Here is a 20,596-nt window from a genome sequence, read left to right on the forward strand (position 1 = left end):
GACCCCCCAACTGGAGCCCAGATACTCTGTCATCCCTGTTACTGTCCACTGTGTTGTCGGCGCCCCCAGGCATTCCCCAGTGCTTGTCCTTCTGAATCTAGTCAGCCTATCTAGAGATCCTTGTTTTAGGAAGATCAGCAGTTCCTCATCTAGCAGCAATCAGTTGTCAATATTCCTTTAGATAAGATTGGGGTCTGCTGTTCATTTTCCCAGTTTTATGCTGGGTTACTGTCTGAGAGTCTTTTGGGCCACCCTGGCCAATAACTCAAAGGAAGGTATCTCCTGTCTGGCATTGTTTCTTGTTATGTAACCTTTAGCTATACACATGGACTCTTAAAAAATTATATTGGCCCCATTAATCTTTGGTTATATTTTCCTTTTGGGTGTTTAAGACTCTACAATTGGCCCAGATAAACCAATTTTTTTTTTTTTTTGGTTTTTCTGAGACATGGTCTCCTTGTAGCCCCAGCTGTCCTGGAACTCACTATATAGACCAGGCTGGCCTTGAACTCACAAAGATCCACCTGCCTCTGCCTCCCAAGTGCTGGGATTAAAGGCGTGCGCCACCATGCCTGGTGATTACCTAATTACTTAAAAAAATTTTTTTTGGAACTAAATTCACTCTTTTTAATAATGGTAAGACATATGCCATTTTAACCCTTAAGGTCATTTCAGGATCTTTTCCTCAGGGGTAACACAGGCTTGGGAGGAGTACCTGGCTCCGTTCTTTTACCAGTTCCCTCTATGTGAGGATAAGTCAAAGATCCTACTCAATCATGGCTGGCTTCGCTTAGAAGCATGGAAGAAATGATTCCTCTGTGTTGACCCTCCTCTTTGTAGACTGGATACTGGTTCAGGTCCATCTGGTGGATGTGTATGCATGCATTGCCTGCATGTAGGTAAGTGCACCCGTGTAATGCAATGCCGGCAGAGGACAGAAGAGGCTGTGGGATCCCCTGGAGCTGGAGTTATGGACAGTTGTTAGCTGCCATGTGGGTGCTGGGATTCAAAACCAGGTCTTCTGCAAGAACATTCAGTGTTCTTAACCGCTGAGCCATCTCTCCAGCCCCTTTATTTTTTTTTAATATTTAACCTATTTTTATGTGTATGAGTGTATTGCCTGCATGTATGTAATGCACTCATGTCATGCAATGCCAGCAGAGGCCAGAAGAGAGGGAACATATGGCTGCTGTGGATCAAACCTGAATCCTCTAGAATAGCCTGTGCTCTTAAGTGCTAAGCTATCTCTCTAGTCCCCTTTTTAGTTTTTTGAGATGAAGTCTCATGTAGTTAAAACTAGCCTTGAATTCCTGACCCTCTTGCCTCAGCTTCCCAAGCGCTGGAATTTTAGATGTGAGCCATCACACCCAGAACAATGCAACATTTCTTTTTGATACTGAATTAAAAAAATTTTAAATTTATTTTATGTGTATGACTGTTTTGCCTGCATGTAGGTTCAACCATGTGTGCAATGCCTGTGGAACCCATAAGAGGGCGTTGCATCCCCTAGAACTGGAGTTTCAGAGGGTTGTTAGCTGCCATGTGGGTGCTAGGTCCCAAAGCTGAGTCCTCTGCAAGAGTGTCCATTTCTCTTAAGCACTGAGCCACCTCTCCAGCCTTTACTGTCAATTTTTTTCAAAATAAAAAGTTTACCGAAGAAAGTAGATAAAGGAGGGCTGGTGTCATGGCTCAGCAGATTAAAGAGCTTGCTGTACAAGCCTGGCAACCTGAGTTTGATCCCCTAACCCACATAAAGGTAGAAGAGAATCAACTCCACAAACTTGTCCTTTGACCTCCATGTGCACACCTACACACATCATGCACACACACACACACGCACACACATATACATATATATAAATTTTAATTTAAAAATATGATGGGAAGTTCTGTAGAGATGAGGGGTGCTGTCTAGGATTGCTTCTACTGTAGGGGTCTCAGGTACTGGTAGGTTTATTGTCCTAGAGGTAGAAGGTTAACCAAGTTAACAAACTATCTTAAGTAGGTTTGCTTTCACATCTTGATTATATCAGCACCTCTCTGTTGATGTAACTCCTTCCTAAGGATCTCAGTATTTTAGTTTTGGTTGTTAGTTAGCCTTAGCCTTTAATGGCTGCGCTATCCCTCCAGCCCAGATCTCAGTATTTTCATCACATTGTTTTTGCCACATTATTTTAATTATAAATTACTAGAATATTAGAAATACCTACAGTATTTGAATGAAAACACATTCTGAAACAAAGCAAAAGCTTTATGTTAACTTCTGCAGCTTGTCACTGCTCTTCCTCAGTTATGTATACAACCTCTATAGCTATGGACTGGGTTCAAGTTTTGACTCCCTTATTAAACTAGGAGACATTGTACAATTTTATGCCATCTCTCAAAGCTTTGGTTTGCTCATCTGTAATTCTCATAGAATTATGAGGCTATTAGGTGAGATTATATAAAACAGCACATTATCTGCCACATAGTAAAACTGTAATAATACATGTTATTAGTTATAACATTGGTATATGACTGAACATGAAGCACAACAGAAGACAGCCTAGGGGTTAGTATCAATTATGGATTAATTATCAATCATTTTGTAATACTTTACTCTTGTAGCATAAAAGAGATGATTATGTTCCTATTGTTAAGTACTTGTCAGATCATCAATAGCGTTCTCTGCCACCGAGGTCCAAAACTATGAGTGTCTACTGGAAAACCTTAAAGCATCTTAAAAGGTTGGTGAGGGAAGGTTAAACTGGCAGGAATTCATTTAGAAAAGTTTTTGATGAAATCTCAAAGAAATGATTGCGAGCCAGTGAGATGGCCTCAGTGGGTACTGGTGCTTGCTGCTAGACTTGACTGATGACCTGGAGTTTCATCCTTGGGACCCACATGATGGTAGGAAAGCACCAACTCCCATAAATTGTCCTCTGACCTACACATGTGCCATGGCACACTCATACCTACACACATACACATGCACACACAATAAATTCATGTAATTTTAAAGACTGATAAAGACATGTTGCATTTTTGTTTTTGACTGGTTTAAATTTATTACAAAATTGTAGGACCCAATGGGATGATCACAACTTGGGGAGACTCTCTCTAGGCTTGAAGGAGAGCAATTGAAGACAGTATGAGAGAAAATGGCTTTAAGCTTCAGAAGAGAGGACTTAGGTGAGATAATTAGAAGAAAAACTTCTGACAATAAGGAGTGTTAAGCTTTGGGTCTTATTGGGTCTGATGAGATTTTCTTTCCTGGGAGGACATTAGCGGTAGATTAGATTTTTCTCTGCATGGGGTGGCTTAGATAAAGATATACCTGTAAATAGATGCCCTGATGCTTCTTTGCAGTTTAGGAGCCTAGAAAGGCTTTGACTCACCTAGGTTTAATTAGTCATAGCCTCAGTGGGTAACCATCCTGCTTGTATTTTCTTTCTACTTTTTTTTTTTTTTTTTTTTTTTTTTTTTTTTGTCTTTTTGAGACAGGGTCTCCCTGTAGCTCCAGTTGCCTGGAACTCACTCTGTAGACCAGGCCAGCCTTGAACTCACAGAGATCCGCCTGCCTCTGCCTCCTGAGTGCTGGGATTAAAGGTGTGCGCCACCATACCCGGCCTGCTTGTATTTTCTGATCTTTCTGGTAACTTAATGATTAATTGCTACACTGCCTAACAAGGAATTCACAATTTTTCTCCCAGTATTTAAAGAGAACAACACCCCCCCCCCCAATTTATTTAGTAATGGGAATGGTTCAAGCTTATTTACTTAATTTTAGTCATGTTTATTGAACTTTAATTTACTTTTTAAAATTTTATGAGTTTTGACACACATACAATTTTTTAACCGAGTAATCAGAAAGACCCATGTATTTATGTCTCAAGTGGGGAAGGAGAAATGCAACATGAAGTTAGAGAATAGCAAAAAGATGGTGACTTTGAGGGAATTTTTTTTTTTTTTTTTTTTTTTTTTTTTTTAAAAAGACAGGGTCTCCCTGTAGCCCCATATTCACTATGTAGACCAGGCTGTCCTTGAATTCACAGAGATCTGCCTGCTTCTGCCTCCCAAGTGCTGGTACTACAGGCATACACCACCACACTCAGCATTTGAGGGAATTTTTATGGGAACCAATGCCAGTTTGCTATCACAAGACCTGATTATTTGGCCCTCTCAAGTTGAGCAGATGGATTTACATTCTACCCCTAGTATAGTTAATATTCACCTGATCTGGTCTCTGATATTCTGTAGCATCAGGAGTGTCGAAAGATTGAAGTCAATTATAAATGATTTTAAGATTAAAAAGTGAGTGTAGCTCTGATTCATTTTTGCTCCAGTAGTAAAACATTCTAGAATTCTAAATCTAGATTACAGATTTTTTTCAGAACAATTTCATTTGATCCAGTCCTTTTGTTCCCATAAATAGTATATACTCAGACAACATGCTTTGATATTTGGTTTAGGAAAATGTCATCACTGTAATTTAAAGCAATGGGAGAAAACTGGCTGGTAGATGCTTCTCTTCAGCTTAGATTATTTCAAGTGCTGAACTGGGCATTTATAGAAGTAGGGAATTATGGTTGGGCTGTGCCTAAGTATTTCTGAGTCTGGTGTAGAGAAAATGAACTCCTATTTAATGCCTACTATGTATGTACTTGGCATTGTTAGGTGCTTTCCCTACAGACAGCTGCTTGGTTAGAATTCTAGCTCAGATCCAACCACTATTTAAATTAAAACAACAAAAAACACATATGTCTCATGGGCCTAGTTCATTAATAGCTGTCACAGCTGCCACACCCTTTATAAGACCCTGACACCATAATTAGGATAATTAAATCTCAGGGCTTGGATCTTTTAGGTTTTTGAGTTAATAGGGGCGACAGCTGTTCTCTTCACCACTAGTTTGAGAATCACAATACTCAGTTCTAACAGGAGGCGCAAAACGTGTGGGGCTGCTGCAATCCCATAAAAGAAAGGGCAAAGATACTCAAGTAGGAAGCTGGAAATACCTTCCTTCTCTGCAGGCCCGAAAGGGAGCGGGAACAATAAGACGTATTAAGGGCCTTCAGATACTGTGAAACCACAACGAAACCTCAACAGAAAAAAACTGGCAGAGGCATGAATTGTGAAAATCGAGGCCCTCTGAATTCAGGAGAGGCACACCAACGGGATCCTGACCCACACTGGTAAAACCCAGTCTCCGCTCTTCATCTCCCCAGCTCCCAAGGACTAGCTAGTCTCAGTCTTCCTCTTTGCCCTTTCTTTGGAAGCTGGGAAACTCCTTTTCCACGGCCGTCAGCGAAGGGCCTTAACGGCGAGTGAATGGTAGGAAGCAGGCGGAGGCTCTCAGCTGTCCGAGCTGTGGGAATTGCCGTTGTCCTGGAGCAAGGGGACTTGATTTCATACCCTCTCAAGGTCCCTTCGGTTCAAGGATACTGTCATTCTGGCTGCTTTAGGGGGAGGGCCTGCACCGTCCATGCTGCCATGGAAACGCGCCGCCGTGTTCCTTTTTCTTACGCGGGGGCGGGCACTCCACCTCAGCTGCCTGTCACCCACAGGATCTCTTGAGTGACTGGCAGTAGTAGCGAATGGGCGATCCGACCCTGCGTGACGTGACGGGAAAAGGGGGAGTTCGGGGCCGGTGGTGGCGGTGGCTACAGTGGCGACCTGGGGATCGACCTGGAGGGGCCTGGGGAGCGTGCAGAGACCTCTAGTTCCAGCGCGAGGGACCTCCCGCCGGGATGCCAGGTATCGCGGGGACCGAACCGGCCCGAGCCGGTTGTAGAGGCTCGGCTGTGGGTCCGGCAGGGCTGGCTGCCCGGAGGGGGCGGGGTGGCAAGCATGGCGGCGGCGGCGGCGGCGGCGGCGGCGGGGACAGGGTTGGCGGGTCTGAGGAGGGGGTGGGGAGGCGGCCGCGGCCCAGTGGTCGTGAGGACAGCCGGGCTGTGGGGCTTGTCGTGGGCCGCGATGCCAAGCGGCCTTCTCGGGGCGCCGGAGCCGCCGAAGGACGCGTGGAGAGTTGGGGGGGCGGTGGAAAAAGGGGCGGGGAGAAGAGGTTAGGAAGGAGGGAAAGGGTGTCTGCGGGAAGGTGCTGAGAAAGTGGGGAGGGGGGGCATAGGGAGGCTTGTAAATATCGAAGGAACGCTGGGTTGGGAGGTTGCGCAGGAAAGTACTTCATTGATTGCAAATACCTCTTACTCCAAGGAGCCTCGATTGGTCCCCTTCCCAGCTCTTAGACTTCCGCCCCATTATTAAGCTCAGATTGTGTGAGGAAGGCTCGTAGTGTTATTCTACAGACTGATCTTTTGTTATTCCATTCCAGGGGAGCAGATGGACCCTACTGGAAGTCAGTTGGATTCGGATTTCTCTCAGCAAGATACTCCTTGCCTGATAATTGAAGATTCTCAACCTGAAAGCCAAGTTCTGGAAGATGATTCTGGTTCTCACTTCAGTATGCTGTCTCGACACCTTCCCAATCTACAGATGCACAAAGAGAACCCTGTGTTGGTGAGTGATACCTTGATTGAAAGTGATTGAACAGAGGTGGGTTTTAATTTTTTCACCCCCTAATCCAGACTAACCAGAAAGCTTAAGTATTTAGGCAATCATTATCTTTTGGACAAATTGGGAAAAATAAAATCAACATGTTGACATATGCAGTAATAAGTCTTATTTTGGATTATTTCACATACTGTGAGAATATTCTATATGTGTGTTTTCTAGGATAGTGTATCTAATACTGAACAAACAGCTTCAGAAGTGCAAGGAGACAGTAATAGTGGGTGCAATGAACATTTGAAAGAAGACAAAGCTGCAGGTGAGCAGTTCAAAGCTATCACACCCCTTTGCATTTTTTAAGGTACTGTTGTATCAGGTGGATTTGAATACACAGCTGTGATGAATATATGTAAGGAAGCATACTGTAGTGCACTATCTGATATATAGTAAGCATTCAAAAATTCATGATGTTCTAATGTGTCAGTTTAGATTGGTGTTGCTTGTATTCTTGAATCTGCATTAAAGTTCTGTGACAAATGCCTTTTGTGCTAATATCAAATTTTTTTTCCCCCCAGACCCTGTGGAATCTTCTGATTTGCATACGTGTGGTTCCGTGAGTCAGGTCATAGAACAGTTACCTCAGCCAAACAGAATAAGCAGGTATACTAGAGTTTGAAGGAATTGATTTAAATTTATTAATGGATCAACTCCTCTCTTTACCAGTTGCCTAAAGATAGATTATTCTAAAGATAAGAGATTAATCATCTTTTTTTTGAATTAGGGAATGGGGCTCGAGAATTATGTAGATAGCATTGTTTTAGGACTGAAAGCTGGGATCTCTTTTGAGGAGATAATATTTTTTGTAACTATAATATTCAAGTCATAATCTTTATCTTAAACTGTTTCAGTTTGACTGTGGCCTGTGTATATCATGCCTGTCCATTTTTTGAGTTCATCCTCTGTGTTAGGCCTGATACTGGTATTTGACATAATCTCATTTAATTCTATCCTTAAAGCAGTCATGCAATGAAAACATTTCCGTTACACAGAAGGGGAAAAGAATGCGCAGAGAATTTGCTGTTGTTGGACAACTGTGGCCAGGGGTTCTCTGTTATTTGCCATGGTTCTTGTTCCTATGCCCAGCTGCTTCACTCATCTGTTTTTTTTTTTGGTCTTTTTGAGACAGGGTCTCCTTGTAGCCCCACCTGTCCTGGAACTCACTATGTAGACCAGGCTGGCCTTGAACTCACAAAGATCCACCTGCCTCTGCCTCCCAAGTGTTGGCTTTTTTTTTTTTTTTTTTTTTTTAAAGCGTATGAATGCATTGCTTGCTTGTACATAAGTGCACTTGTGTCATGCAGTGCCCTCAGAGGTCAAAAGAGGGCGTTGGATCCCCTGGAACTGGAGTTAGGATGGTTGTTAGTTGCCATATGGGTACTGGGAATCAAACCCAGGTCCTCTGCAAGAGCACCCAGTGCTCTTAACTGCTGAGCCATCTCTCCAGTCCCATTTGGTTTTGTTTTTAGAGACAGTCTCACTCTGTAGACCAGGTTGTTCTGGAACTCACTGGAACTCATAATCCAGGCTGTCCTTGGATCATGGTGATCCTCCTGTCTCAACTAGAGGAGTGAGCCACTATGCCTGGTGCCACTTGACTGTGTTATCTTGCTTTGGTTTTGCCATTAAAGAATATGTATGTACCTGGCTTATCACATTCTGGTTTGCAGGGTGGGGACAAGTAGTAGACATATCCTATTGTAAACACAACAGTACTGTTTGGGAAGTTCCTACTGCTTTTCTTGGTTTTTTTTTTTTTTTTTTGGTCTTAGAAAAGAGTATTTGCTTTTTTTTTTTTTTTCGTCTTTTTGAGACAGGGTCTCCCTGTAGCCCCAGCTTTCCTGGAACTCACTATGTAGACCAGGCTGGCCTCGAACTCACAGAGATACGCCTGCCTTTGCCTCCCAAGTGCTGGGACTACAGGCGTGCACCACCACGCCCAGCTTGGACTGTTGTTTTGACAGGGTCTCCTTAGTCACAGCCCACCTGGAAGTCATGATGGGAGACAGGTGGCCTCTATATCACAGATCCACCTGCCTCTGCCTCCCAAGGGCTGGAATTAAAGGCACAGGCCACCACACCCGGCTCTTTTCCTTTTTTGAATCAATGTGTAGTTCTTGCTCTTTCACTAAAAACAGATTTTATTTATTTATTTTTTTTGCTCTTTTTGAGATAGGGTTTTCCTGTAGCTTCAAGCTGGCCTGGAACTCGCTATGTAGGCCAGGCTGGCCCTGAAATCACAGAGATCCTCCTGCCTCTGGCTCCCAGGGCTGGGATGAAATGCATGTGCCACCACACCCAGCTCTAAAAACAGATTTATAGTCATGTTCAATAAATGTGCAGGCACTATGGCATGCACTTTAAAGGGGCTTTGTTATCACGGAGCTTATAATTAGTAGGGGAGACCTAGTCTTTATATCAGTTCTTAGTTACAATTATGATCATTACAAAAAGGAAAAAATACAAGTAACCCAATCTGGGGAATAGAGAAACACTTCTTTGAGGAATGCAATCTAAACAATAAACATAAATTAGTCATAGTTGACTAGCTGAGGACAAGCTGCAGTATGAGAGGAGGCACTTTCCAGATATTAACTGCATATGCAAAGGTCATGAAACTGGAAAGAATCTGAGTTTGAGTCCAAGAGATTGGGAGTTCTTCAAAATACACACGCGCGCGCACACACACACACACACACACCCCCATAAGTATAAATGCCCTTAAAAATCTTTATAAGCTGGGTGTGGTGGCACACACCTATAATCCCAGCACTTGGGAGGCAGAGGCAGGTGGATCTCTGTGAGTTCAAGGCCAGCCTGGTCTACATAGTGAGTTCCAGGACAGCTGGGGCTACAGAGAGACCCTGTCTCAAAAAGACAAAAAAAAAAAATTATTTTTTTAAAATTGAAATTTTTTCTATGTCATAAAGCACCAAAGAAATCTTCATTTCTTATCTAGTGTCCTAATTATATAAACTAATGTTCCTAAATAGGGAATGTCTTGTAATATGGAGGAATATACATATATAGATTTACATTTTCTCATCAATTTTTTTTTTTTTTAATATTGTGTGTGCATGGGCGGAAGAGGGTACATGTGTGCCTTGGAGATCAGATAACTTTTGGAAATTGGTTGTCTCCATCATGTGGGTTCTGGTGATCAACATTCAGGTCCACAGGTTGGCAACAAGCGCCTTTACACTCTGAGCATCTCGCTGGCCCAAAATACTGTAGTTTTTTAAATTGATTTTTACATATTTATTTTCATGTGATACTGGGGATTGAATTTATGTATTTTGTGTTAGGGAAGCTCTACTACTGAGCCACATTTGAAGCCCCCATTAAACATATTTAAGTTTAAATATAAACTCACATGCTATTGCAAGAAATAATGCAGAGAGCTGAATGTGGTAGCTCAGGCCTGTAATCTTAGTACTTGGGAGACTAAGGCAGGAGGATCACTGTGTGTTTTGAGGCCAGCTTGGACTACATGGTGAGGTCAAGACTAACCTAGGTTACATAGTGAAACCCTCTTAAAAAACAAACAAAAAGAATGCAGAGAGATGCTGCCTAGTAGTTGCCCAGTGTCTTCCAGTAGTAACATTCTACAAAACTATAATATCACAACAGAATACTGATATTGATAAAAGTTCACAGAAACCATTCAGATTTCCTGTTCCATTGTGGGTGGGTATATTGTATTTTATTGTCTAATCACTTGTGAGAGTTTGTGTATCTACCATTACAACCAGGAGACTGAATAGTTCTGGCACCATAAGGATGCCTAATACTGCCTTCTGCAGCCGTACTTCCTGCTGTGGGGCTTGGACCTTTAGCAATCATGAGTCTATGGTCCATTAGTAAAATTTTATTTCAAAATGTTATAGAAAAAAAGCCCATCCCACAGAGTTTATATATCAGCATAACTTCATTGAAGTGTTTCCATGTATCAGTTTCTTCATTCCTGTTTCTGAATAGTCTTTTATAGAATATTAGCTATACCACTGTTCATAGACTGCAATATATCTTATTTCCAATTTTCGACTGTTGTGAATAAAACTACTATAAATGCTTGGGTAAATTTTTTACTACATTTATTTAAATTGTGTGCATGCGCACTTGTGTGTACACCAGTGCACATATGTGCATGTGGCGATCAGAGGAAAACTTTGGGGAGCTGATTTTTTTCCTTCTATCTACCATGTGGACCCTGAGAATCAAATTCAAATTGTCAGGCTTGGCCTTTACCTGAGCAGTCCTCTGTGTGTGTGTACTTTTGAGACAGGTTCTTATTATATAGTCCTGGTTGACCTAGAACTTGCTATTTAGACCAAGTTGGCCTTAAACTCAGAGCTCTGCCTGTCTCTGCCTCCTGAGTACTAGAATTACAGGCATATGCCACTATGCCTGGCTCCTTGTGCAAACTGCATGCTGGGCAAGCACTCTACAATTCCAGCCCTCTTCACTATTTTTTATTTTAGCCATTCTGTTAAATGTATAGTTATAGCTCATTGTAGTTTGGATTTACCTTTTCCTAATGGCAAATGATAGTGAATATCTTATGTTCTTGTTTGCCATCTGTCTTCAGGGAAATGTCATTTATGTCTCTTTCCCATTTTTAAATTGGATTATTTTTCACTTTTTTTCCCTCCTCTTCCAAGAATTGAACCCAGGACTTTGTGCATGCTAGACAAGTGCTCTACTGCTGAGCTGCATCCTCAGCCCTGTTATATTTTGAGAGTTCTTTATATAGTCTGGATATAGTCTTTTGTAGGATATATGGTTTGTAAATATTTTGTCTTTTCATCATTTTCAAAGGTTTTTTACAGAGCAAGTTTTTAGTTTGTTTTGACACACGGTCCCCCTGTAGCCCTAGTTGGCCTGGAACTTACTATGTAGACCAGACTGGCCTCGATCTCACATTCTGCCTGCCTCTGCCTCCCAAATGCTAGAATTAAAGGCATTTGCCACCATGCCCAGTACAGAGCAGGTTTTTAATTTTAATCAAAATTTAAGTATTTTTCAGTAGGATAATATACTTGGTTTATTTCCAGAAGTGGCTGATCTAGGGTAGAAGTAGATGAGGATTGGTGAGATTCTGAGATTTGAAAATAGGATTCGGGGCTGGAGAGATGGCTCAGCGGTTAAGAACACTGTTCTTGCAGAAGACCTGGGTTCGAATCCCAGCACCCACATGGCAGCTAACAGCTGTCCGTAACTCCAGTTCCAGGGGATCTGACAGCCTCTTCTGTCTTCCACAGGCATTGCACAACATGGGTGCACTTGTCTACATGCAGGCAATACACACATACATATAAAAGTAAAAAAAAGATTTAAAGAGGGATCAGATGTGGAGCATAGGCAGGAAGGAGGGTATAAAAATTCCAGTTTTGTGGATTGAGCAGCTAGAAGATTGGAGTGGTTATTGAGAGGATAAGATTATAGGAGAAGCTATGTAGTTTTAGGTATGTTGAAACTGAGCTGCATCTTAGCTGTTGGAGATGTTGAGTAGACAGTTTGGTATGCATGTCTGGAGCTCAGTGAAGAGTCTTGATGTAGAGCTACACTGCAGAGTCACATGGGTGGTACTATATTCAAAACTCTTGAGTTTGAGCCGGGTGTGATGTTGCACACCTGTGACTCCAGTATTCAGGAGGCCGTGGCAGTAGGATCGTGGTGTGGTTCAGTCAGCCTGGGCTATACAATGAAACTTTCTTTAAAAAAAAAAAACCAAAAAACCAAAAAAACAAAACTTGAGTCTGAGTAAGAGGTTGAATATAGCCAGAGAAGCAGTCTAGGGCTCACTGAGACCACTGTGAGTTGGATGTCAAGGGTACAGGGAAGAACTATCAAAAGACTGAGAAGGATCAAGTATGTGGTTTTCCATTAAAAAAAAAAAATAGCCTCTTTTATTAATTTTTATTAATCTGTTCCTTTATTAATTTGTTCCTTTTTAAACTGAATTTTTGCATTTTTCATACAATATAATTTGATGTTATTTAGATCCCCTCCCCTATCCTAAGCTCCCTTTATTGCACCCGCCTCCCAACCAATTTAATATACTCAGTTGTTTCTTAAAAAATTTATTACGGGGCTGGAAAGATGGCACAGTGGTTAAGAGCACTGGCTACTCCTGTAGAGGACCCAGGTTCAATGCCCAGCACCCACATAGTGGCTAATAACCATCTGTAACTCTAGTTCCAGGGAATTTGACACCCTATTCTGACTTCCATGGGCATTGCATAACACGGGTGCACTTACACACATGCAGGCAATATATTCATACACATAAAAATACATATTAAAAAATTTTGCTACACTTTTTTCTGTTTGTGCGGTAATGGTTAGGCCATGTCACCCTTGTGGAGGCCAGAGGACACCTGTGGAAGTCAGTGATTCCTTCCTTTCACGTGTGGTTGCAGGGATCAAACTCAGATCATCAGACTTGTCAGCAAGTGCCTTTACCCACAGAGCCGTCTTGTTGACTTCAGCCTTCCCTTAATATTCCTATGGTACCTTTTAATTAATTCCATAATATCTATACAGCTCATATTTAGATTTCTCCAGTTGTTTCAAGGATCACTTTTATTTATATCTTACATTTAGGATCTAATCTATAAATAGTAGAGTCACATGTTGCATTTGATTATTTCGAACATTTTTAGTGACAGCATATTTTTATAGATTACGAACTGTCTCCTCTGCCTCCTTCCTTAACTTACTTCCTCTCTCACTGTCTCTGTCTTGAGATAGACACTGCCATGTAGCACAGGTTAGTGTCAAACGTGAGGTCCTCCTGTTTCAGCCTTTTTAAGTGCTGGAATTCCAGGGATGGAGCATCATGTTCACTCATGGTTACTTAATAACTGTAAACATTCAGAGATAAGGGGCTGGAGAGATGGCTCAGTGATTAAGAACACTTGACTGTTCTTGCAGAAGACCCGGGTTTGAATCCCAGCACCCACATGGCAGCTAACAACTGTCTGTAACTCCAGTTCCAGGGTATCCAACAGCCTCTTCTATCCTCTGAGGGCATTGCATGACACAGGTGCACTTACATGTAGGCAATACACAAGTACACATAAAATATTTTTTAAATATTCAGAAATACGCTTGTGGAAGGATCTTTCCACATTTCAAAAATTATTTCTTACAATTAAAATCATTGTAAATAATATGGTGGCATATGCCTGTAAATCCCAACTCTCAGGAGGTGGAGGCCGGAGGGTCAGATCAAGATCATCCTTGGCTACATAATGAGTTTGAGGCCAGCTCAGGTTAATGAGACTGTGTCTCAAAAAGAAAAATTGGAACTGGGCGTGGTCTTACATGCCTTTAATCCCAGCACTCCAAAGGCAGAGGCAGGTGAATCTGCATGTTCCAGGCCAGCTGGGGCTACAGTTATATTTTAAAGCTCTTGATAAGCATTTCTAAGTTGTTTGCCAGAAAGGAACAGTTTATTTTTACTTTTTGTATCTAAGAGATGTGTATATGTCTTTGTTTTCATTTTTTGAGACAGGGTATCCCTGTTGCCCTAGCTGGCCTGGAACTCCCTGTGTAGACCAGATTGGCCTCGAACTCACAAAGCTCCATCTGCCTCTACCTCCTGAGTGCTGGGATTAAAGGCAAGGGCTTAAGAGGTGAGTGTGTGTATGTATGTTTTTCTCATCTTAGTTTGGGTAGCACTGAATAATAGTAAAGGATTAAGAAAAACATTTTTTGAGACAAGGTGACATATAGGCCAGACTGGCTTTGAACTCACTGTGTAGCAGAAGCTGACTTTGGACTTCTGGTTCTTTAGCCTCCATCTCCCAAATGCTGGGATTGCAGGCATCCATGCTTGGATAATATTTTTTTTTGGTAATTTGGCAGGTTTTTTTTTTTTTAATTTCTTTACAAGTTTAAAGATACGGCCAGGCGTGGTGGTGCATGCCTTTAGTCCCAGCACTCGGAAGGCAGAGGCAGGTGGATCTCTGTGAGTTCAAGGCTAGTCTGGTCTACATAGTGAGTTCTAGGCCAGCTGGGGCTACAGGGAGACCCTGTCTCAAAAAGACCAAAAAAAATATGTTTCTATTTTTAGATTCCATGCTAACCATTTATATTTTGAATTCTTTTATGTGTACGAGTGTGTTGCCTGCATGTATGTGAGTGTACCTGTGCTGTGCAGTGCTGTGGAGGTCAGAAGAGAGCTTTGGATTCCCCTGGAAATGGAGTTAAGGATGGTTCGTAGCTACCATGTGGGTGCTGGGAATCGAACCTGGGTCCTCTGCAAGAGCAGTTAGTGTTCTTAACCACTGAGCCATCTCTCCAGCCCCCGAATTCTGCATCTTTTATGTAGACCAATTTTGCCTTTTTTTTTTTTTGGTTTTTCATACAGGATCTTAATATGTAGCCCTGGATGGCCTTGAACTTACAGAGGTCTATCTGCCTCTGTCATCTAAGTGCTTCTATGTGTTACTACACCTGGCCTTATATAGACAATTTTGTGTTGTATTTTTTGTTGACTATGGCATTAGCTTTTTATTTTTTGAGACAGGGTCATCCTCTAGCCCAAGCTGGCCTAGAACTCTCTATGTAGACCAGACTGGCCTCAATATCACAGAGATCCTCCTGCTTCTACCTTCGCAGTGCTGGGATTAAAGGCACATACCACCACACCTAGACTATGGTAGTAACTTAAAAAAATGTGTGTGTCTGTCTACATGCTTCTGAGTGCAGGTGCTAGTGGAGGCTAGGAGAGGGGTCAGATCCCCTGGAGCTGGACTTATGGGTAATTGGGAGCTGCCCAATGTGGGTGCTGGACTCTGAACCTGGGTCCTCTGCAAAACCAGCAAGAACTCTTTAACAGCAGAGCTCTCTCTCAAGTCCTAACTTTTATATTTTAATGTGTATGAGTGTATTGCCTGCATGCATGCAAGTGCACTTGTGTTGTGCAATTCCCACAGAGGACAGAAGAGGCCATCAAATTCCAGTTCCCTGGAACTGGAGTTACAGATGGTTATTAGTTGCCTGTGGGTGCTAGAATTTGAACCTGGTGGTCTTGCAAGAACAGCCTGTGTTCTTAACTGCTGAGCCATGTCTCCAGCCTCGCCTTAACTTTTTTTTAACACATAGGCTTCTTAAACTTTAGATTCTTTCTTCAGACAAGATCTCCCTGTAGCCCCAACTGTTCTGGAACTCACTAGGTAGACCAGGCTGGTCACAGAGATTTGCCTGCCTCTGTCTTCCAAGTGCTGGGATTAAAGGTATGTGCCACCACGCCCGGCCAACCTTAGATTCTTTGGTCCGGTGTAGTCTAAGGCTTTTTACTTAAATATTTTTGTGAAATTTGTCCATCTTATAGAAGTATTTTTGAGCATCCATGACCATCCAAAAATTTTATTTTGGGTGTTTTGCTTGCATGCATGTAAGGCACCCATGTTGTGCAATGCTTATGGAGGTGAGAAGAGGGTGTGGGAGCCCCTGGAACCGGAAGTTGTTAGCTCCATATGGGTGCTGGGAACTGAATCCTGGTCCTCTGCAAGAGCAGCCAGTGCTCTTAGCCACTAATCTCTCTCCCCAGCCCCAGTGTACTTTTTAAAAGACAAAAATTTGTATTTTTATTTTATGTGTATGAGTATTTGCCTGTTTATGTGTACCACACATATAGTGCCCAAGGAGGCCAATGGGGGTGTTGGATCCCCTGGAACTGGAGTTACAGACTGTTGTTGGCTGCCATGTGGGTGCTGGGAACTGGACCTGGGTCTTCTGCAGAAACAGCCAGTGCTCTTTAAAAAAAAATTATTTTATTGTGTATTGTCTGCATGTATGTAAGTGTACCCGTGTCGTGCAGTGCCTGTGGAGGTCAGAAGGCATTGGATCCCCTGGAACTGGAGTTACAGTTGTTACTTGCCATGTGGGTGCTGGGAATTAAACCTGGGTCCTCTGTAAAAGCAGTTTGTGTTTTTATCCACTGAACCATCTCTCCAGCCCCTGTGCATGCTTAATAGTTTATATCCTTGAGTATCCCTAAACATCCAGTGCTTAATAGATGTATTTTTGAATATTCCTATCAGTTTTCTTAATGATTTTTCTATCCTTGCTCAAAATACATTTGCTTTTCTGAGGTTAATTTTTTTAAAAAGTTTTATTTTGTGTGTATAAGTATATTGCCTACATGCATAGTAAATGCATCTATGTTGTTCAGTGTTCACAAAGGTCAGAAGAGGGCTCCAATTCCCTGGAACTGGAGTTATGTGGGTTCTGGGAGCCAAACCTGGATCCTAAGAGCAACCTGTGCTCTTAACCACTAAGCCATCTTCAGCCCCCCACCCCCAACTTTTTCTTTTTTTGAGACAGGGTCTTAATCATGTAGCTCTGGCTGTCCTGGAAGTCCCTATGAGGCTGCCCTCAAACTCCTAGAGATCCACCTGCCTATGCCTCCTGAGTGCTGGGGTTAAAGGTATATGTCACTACACCTGGCCTGTTTAGTTTTTGTATTATTTAATTTGGTATAATATTTTGACTTATGAACTTTTCAGGTACTTTCTAAATGCGTGAGGCTTGTTCACATTTCAAATTTGGCTAACAGGTAATTGGTATGTGTGGTTAAGTCATAGCAAATCTGGGTTGTTTGAACAGAATCTTACCCTATTGGGAGCATCACATGATTTCCTTTTACTGTGTAGTGTTCTGGGAGTGTCAGTGGAAGCTGCTCCTCTCTTAGAGGAAGAGAAGGAAGAGTTGGAAGAGAAGGAAGAAGAGTTGGAAGAGGAGAAAGAAGAGGTGGAAGAGGATGCTCCAGATGATAATGCACGCTCCCTTGGTGTTGAAGGTATGCTTGTGCCCTTTTTTCAGGATACAATAGATTCCTTTATGCCCCTTTCCGTGAGCATATAGAAGTCTAAATTTCTCTTTGTCATGTTATTCATAGCTCATCATCAAATTGAGAATCATTAAGAAATTGACTATTAATAAGATCTCTCACCTAATTTGGTGTTTGTGAATTTGTAGCTCTGGTAGATTTAATTTTCTGTGTTAATCAGATTTCCAAAGCTGTGACCAAATACCTGAGAAAATAAATGTAAAATTTTGGCTCACAATTTCAGAGATTTCAGTCCATGGACACTTACTTGGTCACTTTGGACCTGTGGCAAGGCAGAGTATCATGGTGGGGAAGCACATGGAACAAAGTTGCTTACCTTATGTTAGTTGGGAAATAAGAGAGAAGAAAGGGGTCCAGGGTTCCAATATCATCTTAAGATCATGCCTCTACCCCTAATAACCTGCTGGTGCCAGCCGGCCAAGATGGACAGTACCTGAAAGGGGGTGTGAGGATTGAAAGAAAAAACAACAGAGAAAAGATACTTGGGAGGACTATCAGTAGAGATTGCAGCCCTGGTTTATTTTAGCTCCGCCCTGTTATACAGTAGAACATCAGAGATAGCCACCGTTTGCTTAACTCAATTAGCTTCAACAGCTGTTTTTCCCACCTGTATCTGAGGGTCAAGGAGCGGTCAAATACTTGTTGTGAACTCCACCATATAAACACATTCCTCCTGACTTGGCAGATTAGGTACTGGTGTGCAAAACACAAACTCTAAACAAGCAAGCCTGCCACAGCTCAATGTACATAATGGATTAATAGCTCCCAACATCTCCCCCTATTTTTTATAACCCCAGATTATGCTATATCCAGGACAGAAGGACGGTGCCCGTCTTAGGTTGTCTTCTGCTAGAGCAAAGCCTTACCTGTCATCGGCTTCCATCAGCTACACCCTGTCTTAGGTTGACTTTCTCCCAGATGATCTTACCTGTCTTTGACTACCAGCCTCTGTTAGGGGAGGGAGCGTAATCTCATATCATGCACAGCAGCTTTGACTTGCCACAGGATTTCATAAATAACTTTACTGCCACCAGATGAAAACAAAGACATAGGAGGAAAAGCATGCTAAGTCCCACTAAACCATACACAATGGAAGTGATAGAGGACCATGATGGTAAGGTGGCTCTCAACCTGTTTAGAATATCTGCCACTGCTTACAGGGTGGAAATGCTTGTGGAGAAATTTTTCTCTAGTATCTCTTGGCAATAACACTTTGACATTGGTACAGTATCCACCTCGTCCCACAAGCACACAGTCATCTACTTGTACACACCTGGACTTATTTTTAACTAAACAAATAGGCAGCCCGCTTCCCGATCCCAAATAATAAAAATTTGTCACCACTTGCATCATCAGGTGTTTTGAAGCAGGCTGAGCAATTAACCAAGAGTCATTCACAGTCACTACTATCTCTTTTTCCTTCCATATCTCGGGGTGCAATATTGTGGATCAGGAACATAAGTCCAGTATAACTCAGCCAAGATCACTTGTGGGAACATCATCAGCCATGTTTGTCGCCTCATCATTCTTTTCCACTTCTCTTTCTGGCACTCGTCCGGCAAACCTCACCAGCCTTTCCGGCAGCCACCTGGCTCCATCTGCGTCCTACGGAAAAATACAAACATGCCCTCTTCCCCATATCAATACAGGGTCGGGGCCATTCCATTGTCCAGTTGAAGGATCCTTCCCTTGCTCCTCGGGCCCAAAGCATATTCTTTAACATATGTACAAAGAACAAGCGACTGTTTCCTTGCCTCATCTTCTCCCAAGATAAATACTCACCACTCCCCAATCTTACCGAGTGCACGCACTTAATTTCTCCAGTGGTGTCCTTCACTTTTTCCCCTACTTTTCAGGTCCCTGTTCCAGGCGCCACTTGCCAGTGCCAGCCAGCCAAGACAAGACGGACAGTACCTGAAAGGGGGAGTGAGGATTGAAAGAAAAAACAACAGACAGAGAAAAGATACTTGGGAGGACTGTCAGTAGGGACTGCAGCCCCGGTTTACTTTAGCTCAGCCTTTTTATACAGTAGAACATCATAGCTAGCCACCGTTTGCTTAACTCAATTAGCTTCAACAGCTGTTTTTCCCACCTGTATCTGAGGGTCAAGGAGCGGTCAAATACTTGTTGTGAACGCCACCATATAAACACATTCTTCCTGACTTGGCAGATTGGGTACTGGTGTGCAAAACACAAACTCAAAGTAAACAAGCCTGCCACAGCTCAATGTACATAATGGATTAATAGCTCCCAGAATAACCTAACTTTGTTTCACTAGATCCCACCATCAGGTGTTTTGGCTCACTTCTGTAATCTCAGCAGTCAGGAATTGAGGCAGGAGGATTGCCATGTGTTTGAAGCCAGCCTGGGCTATATAACGAGCTCCGGTTCAGCCCATGTTGCATAATAAGAACCTGTTTGAAAAATCAAAAGATTCAACTACCTCATAATAACACCACATACTAGTGACTAGGACTCTGGGAAACATGAAAGACCCAAAACAGTAAATTGGGCATGGTGATGCATGCCTGAAATCTAGGACTCAGGGAGTCTGAGACAGGAAGATCATAAGTTCAGGGCCAGCCTGTGCTATATAGTAAGAGCTCAGAACAAACTTTCAAACCAACCAAATCAGACCAACTCTGATCAGCTCCCTTTCCACATTTTGTTTATTTTCTCTTCATTTATTTTTCAAGTATTTTTGGATGTGGTTTTTGGTATATCTGCAGATTCACATAATCTACCACATTAAGTGCTTTTTAAGACTTTATTGTACCCAAGTTTTTATTTTTGTTGTATGTATATGAGTGTTTTACCTGCTTATATGTAAGTGCACCCATGCATGCAATGCCTCTGGCCAGAAAAGGATGTTGGATCCAATGGAAATGGAGTTATGGTTGGTTGTTAGCCGCAATGTGGGTCCTGGGTACAGAACCCAGGTCCTCTGCAGGAACAGCCACTGCTCCTAACCACTAAGCCATCTCTCTAGCTCCTGTAAGTTTTTGGAAACTTCATTATATATTCCCCTTAAAAAAATTACATTTGCTGGGCATGGTGGCGCACGCCTTTAATCCCAGCACTTGGGAGGCAGAGGCAGGCGGATCTCTGTGAGTTTGAGGCCAGCCTGGTCTCCATAGTGAATCCAGGACAGCTGGGGCTACAAGGAGACCCTGTCTCAAAAAGACCAAA

At 42.5% G+C, this 20,596-nt stretch overlaps 1 protein-coding gene across 2 annotated transcripts in view; it reads left to right on the plus strand.

Moving 5' to 3' along the window:
* Positions 1–5,606: 5,606 nt before the first annotated feature.
* Positions 5,607–20,596, plus strand: part of Tp53bp1 (tumor protein p53 binding protein 1) — a 96,861-nt gene continuing 81,871 nt past the window's right edge. For both annotated transcript variants that reach the window (XM_008822327.2, XM_017795389.2), the window contains exons 1-5: positions 5,607–5,736; positions 6,311–6,495; positions 6,712–6,805; positions 7,062–7,146; positions 17,211–17,356. In XM_008822327.2, the coding sequence (XP_008820549.1) occupies positions 5,730–5,736; positions 6,311–6,495; positions 6,712–6,805; positions 7,062–7,146; positions 17,211–17,356 (517 nt within the window). In that variant the 5' untranslated portion in view covers positions 5,607–5,729. The remainder of the gene's footprint in view (positions 5,737–6,310; positions 6,496–6,711; positions 6,806–7,061; positions 7,147–17,210; positions 17,357–20,596) is intronic.

This window comes from Nannospalax galili, unplaced genomic scaffold (genome assembly GCF_000622305.1).
Source record: "Nannospalax galili isolate Female #2095 unplaced genomic scaffold, S.galili_v1.0 scaffold1909, whole genome shotgun sequence".
Lineage (NCBI taxonomy): Eukaryota > Metazoa > Chordata > Mammalia > Rodentia > Spalacidae > Nannospalax > Nannospalax galili.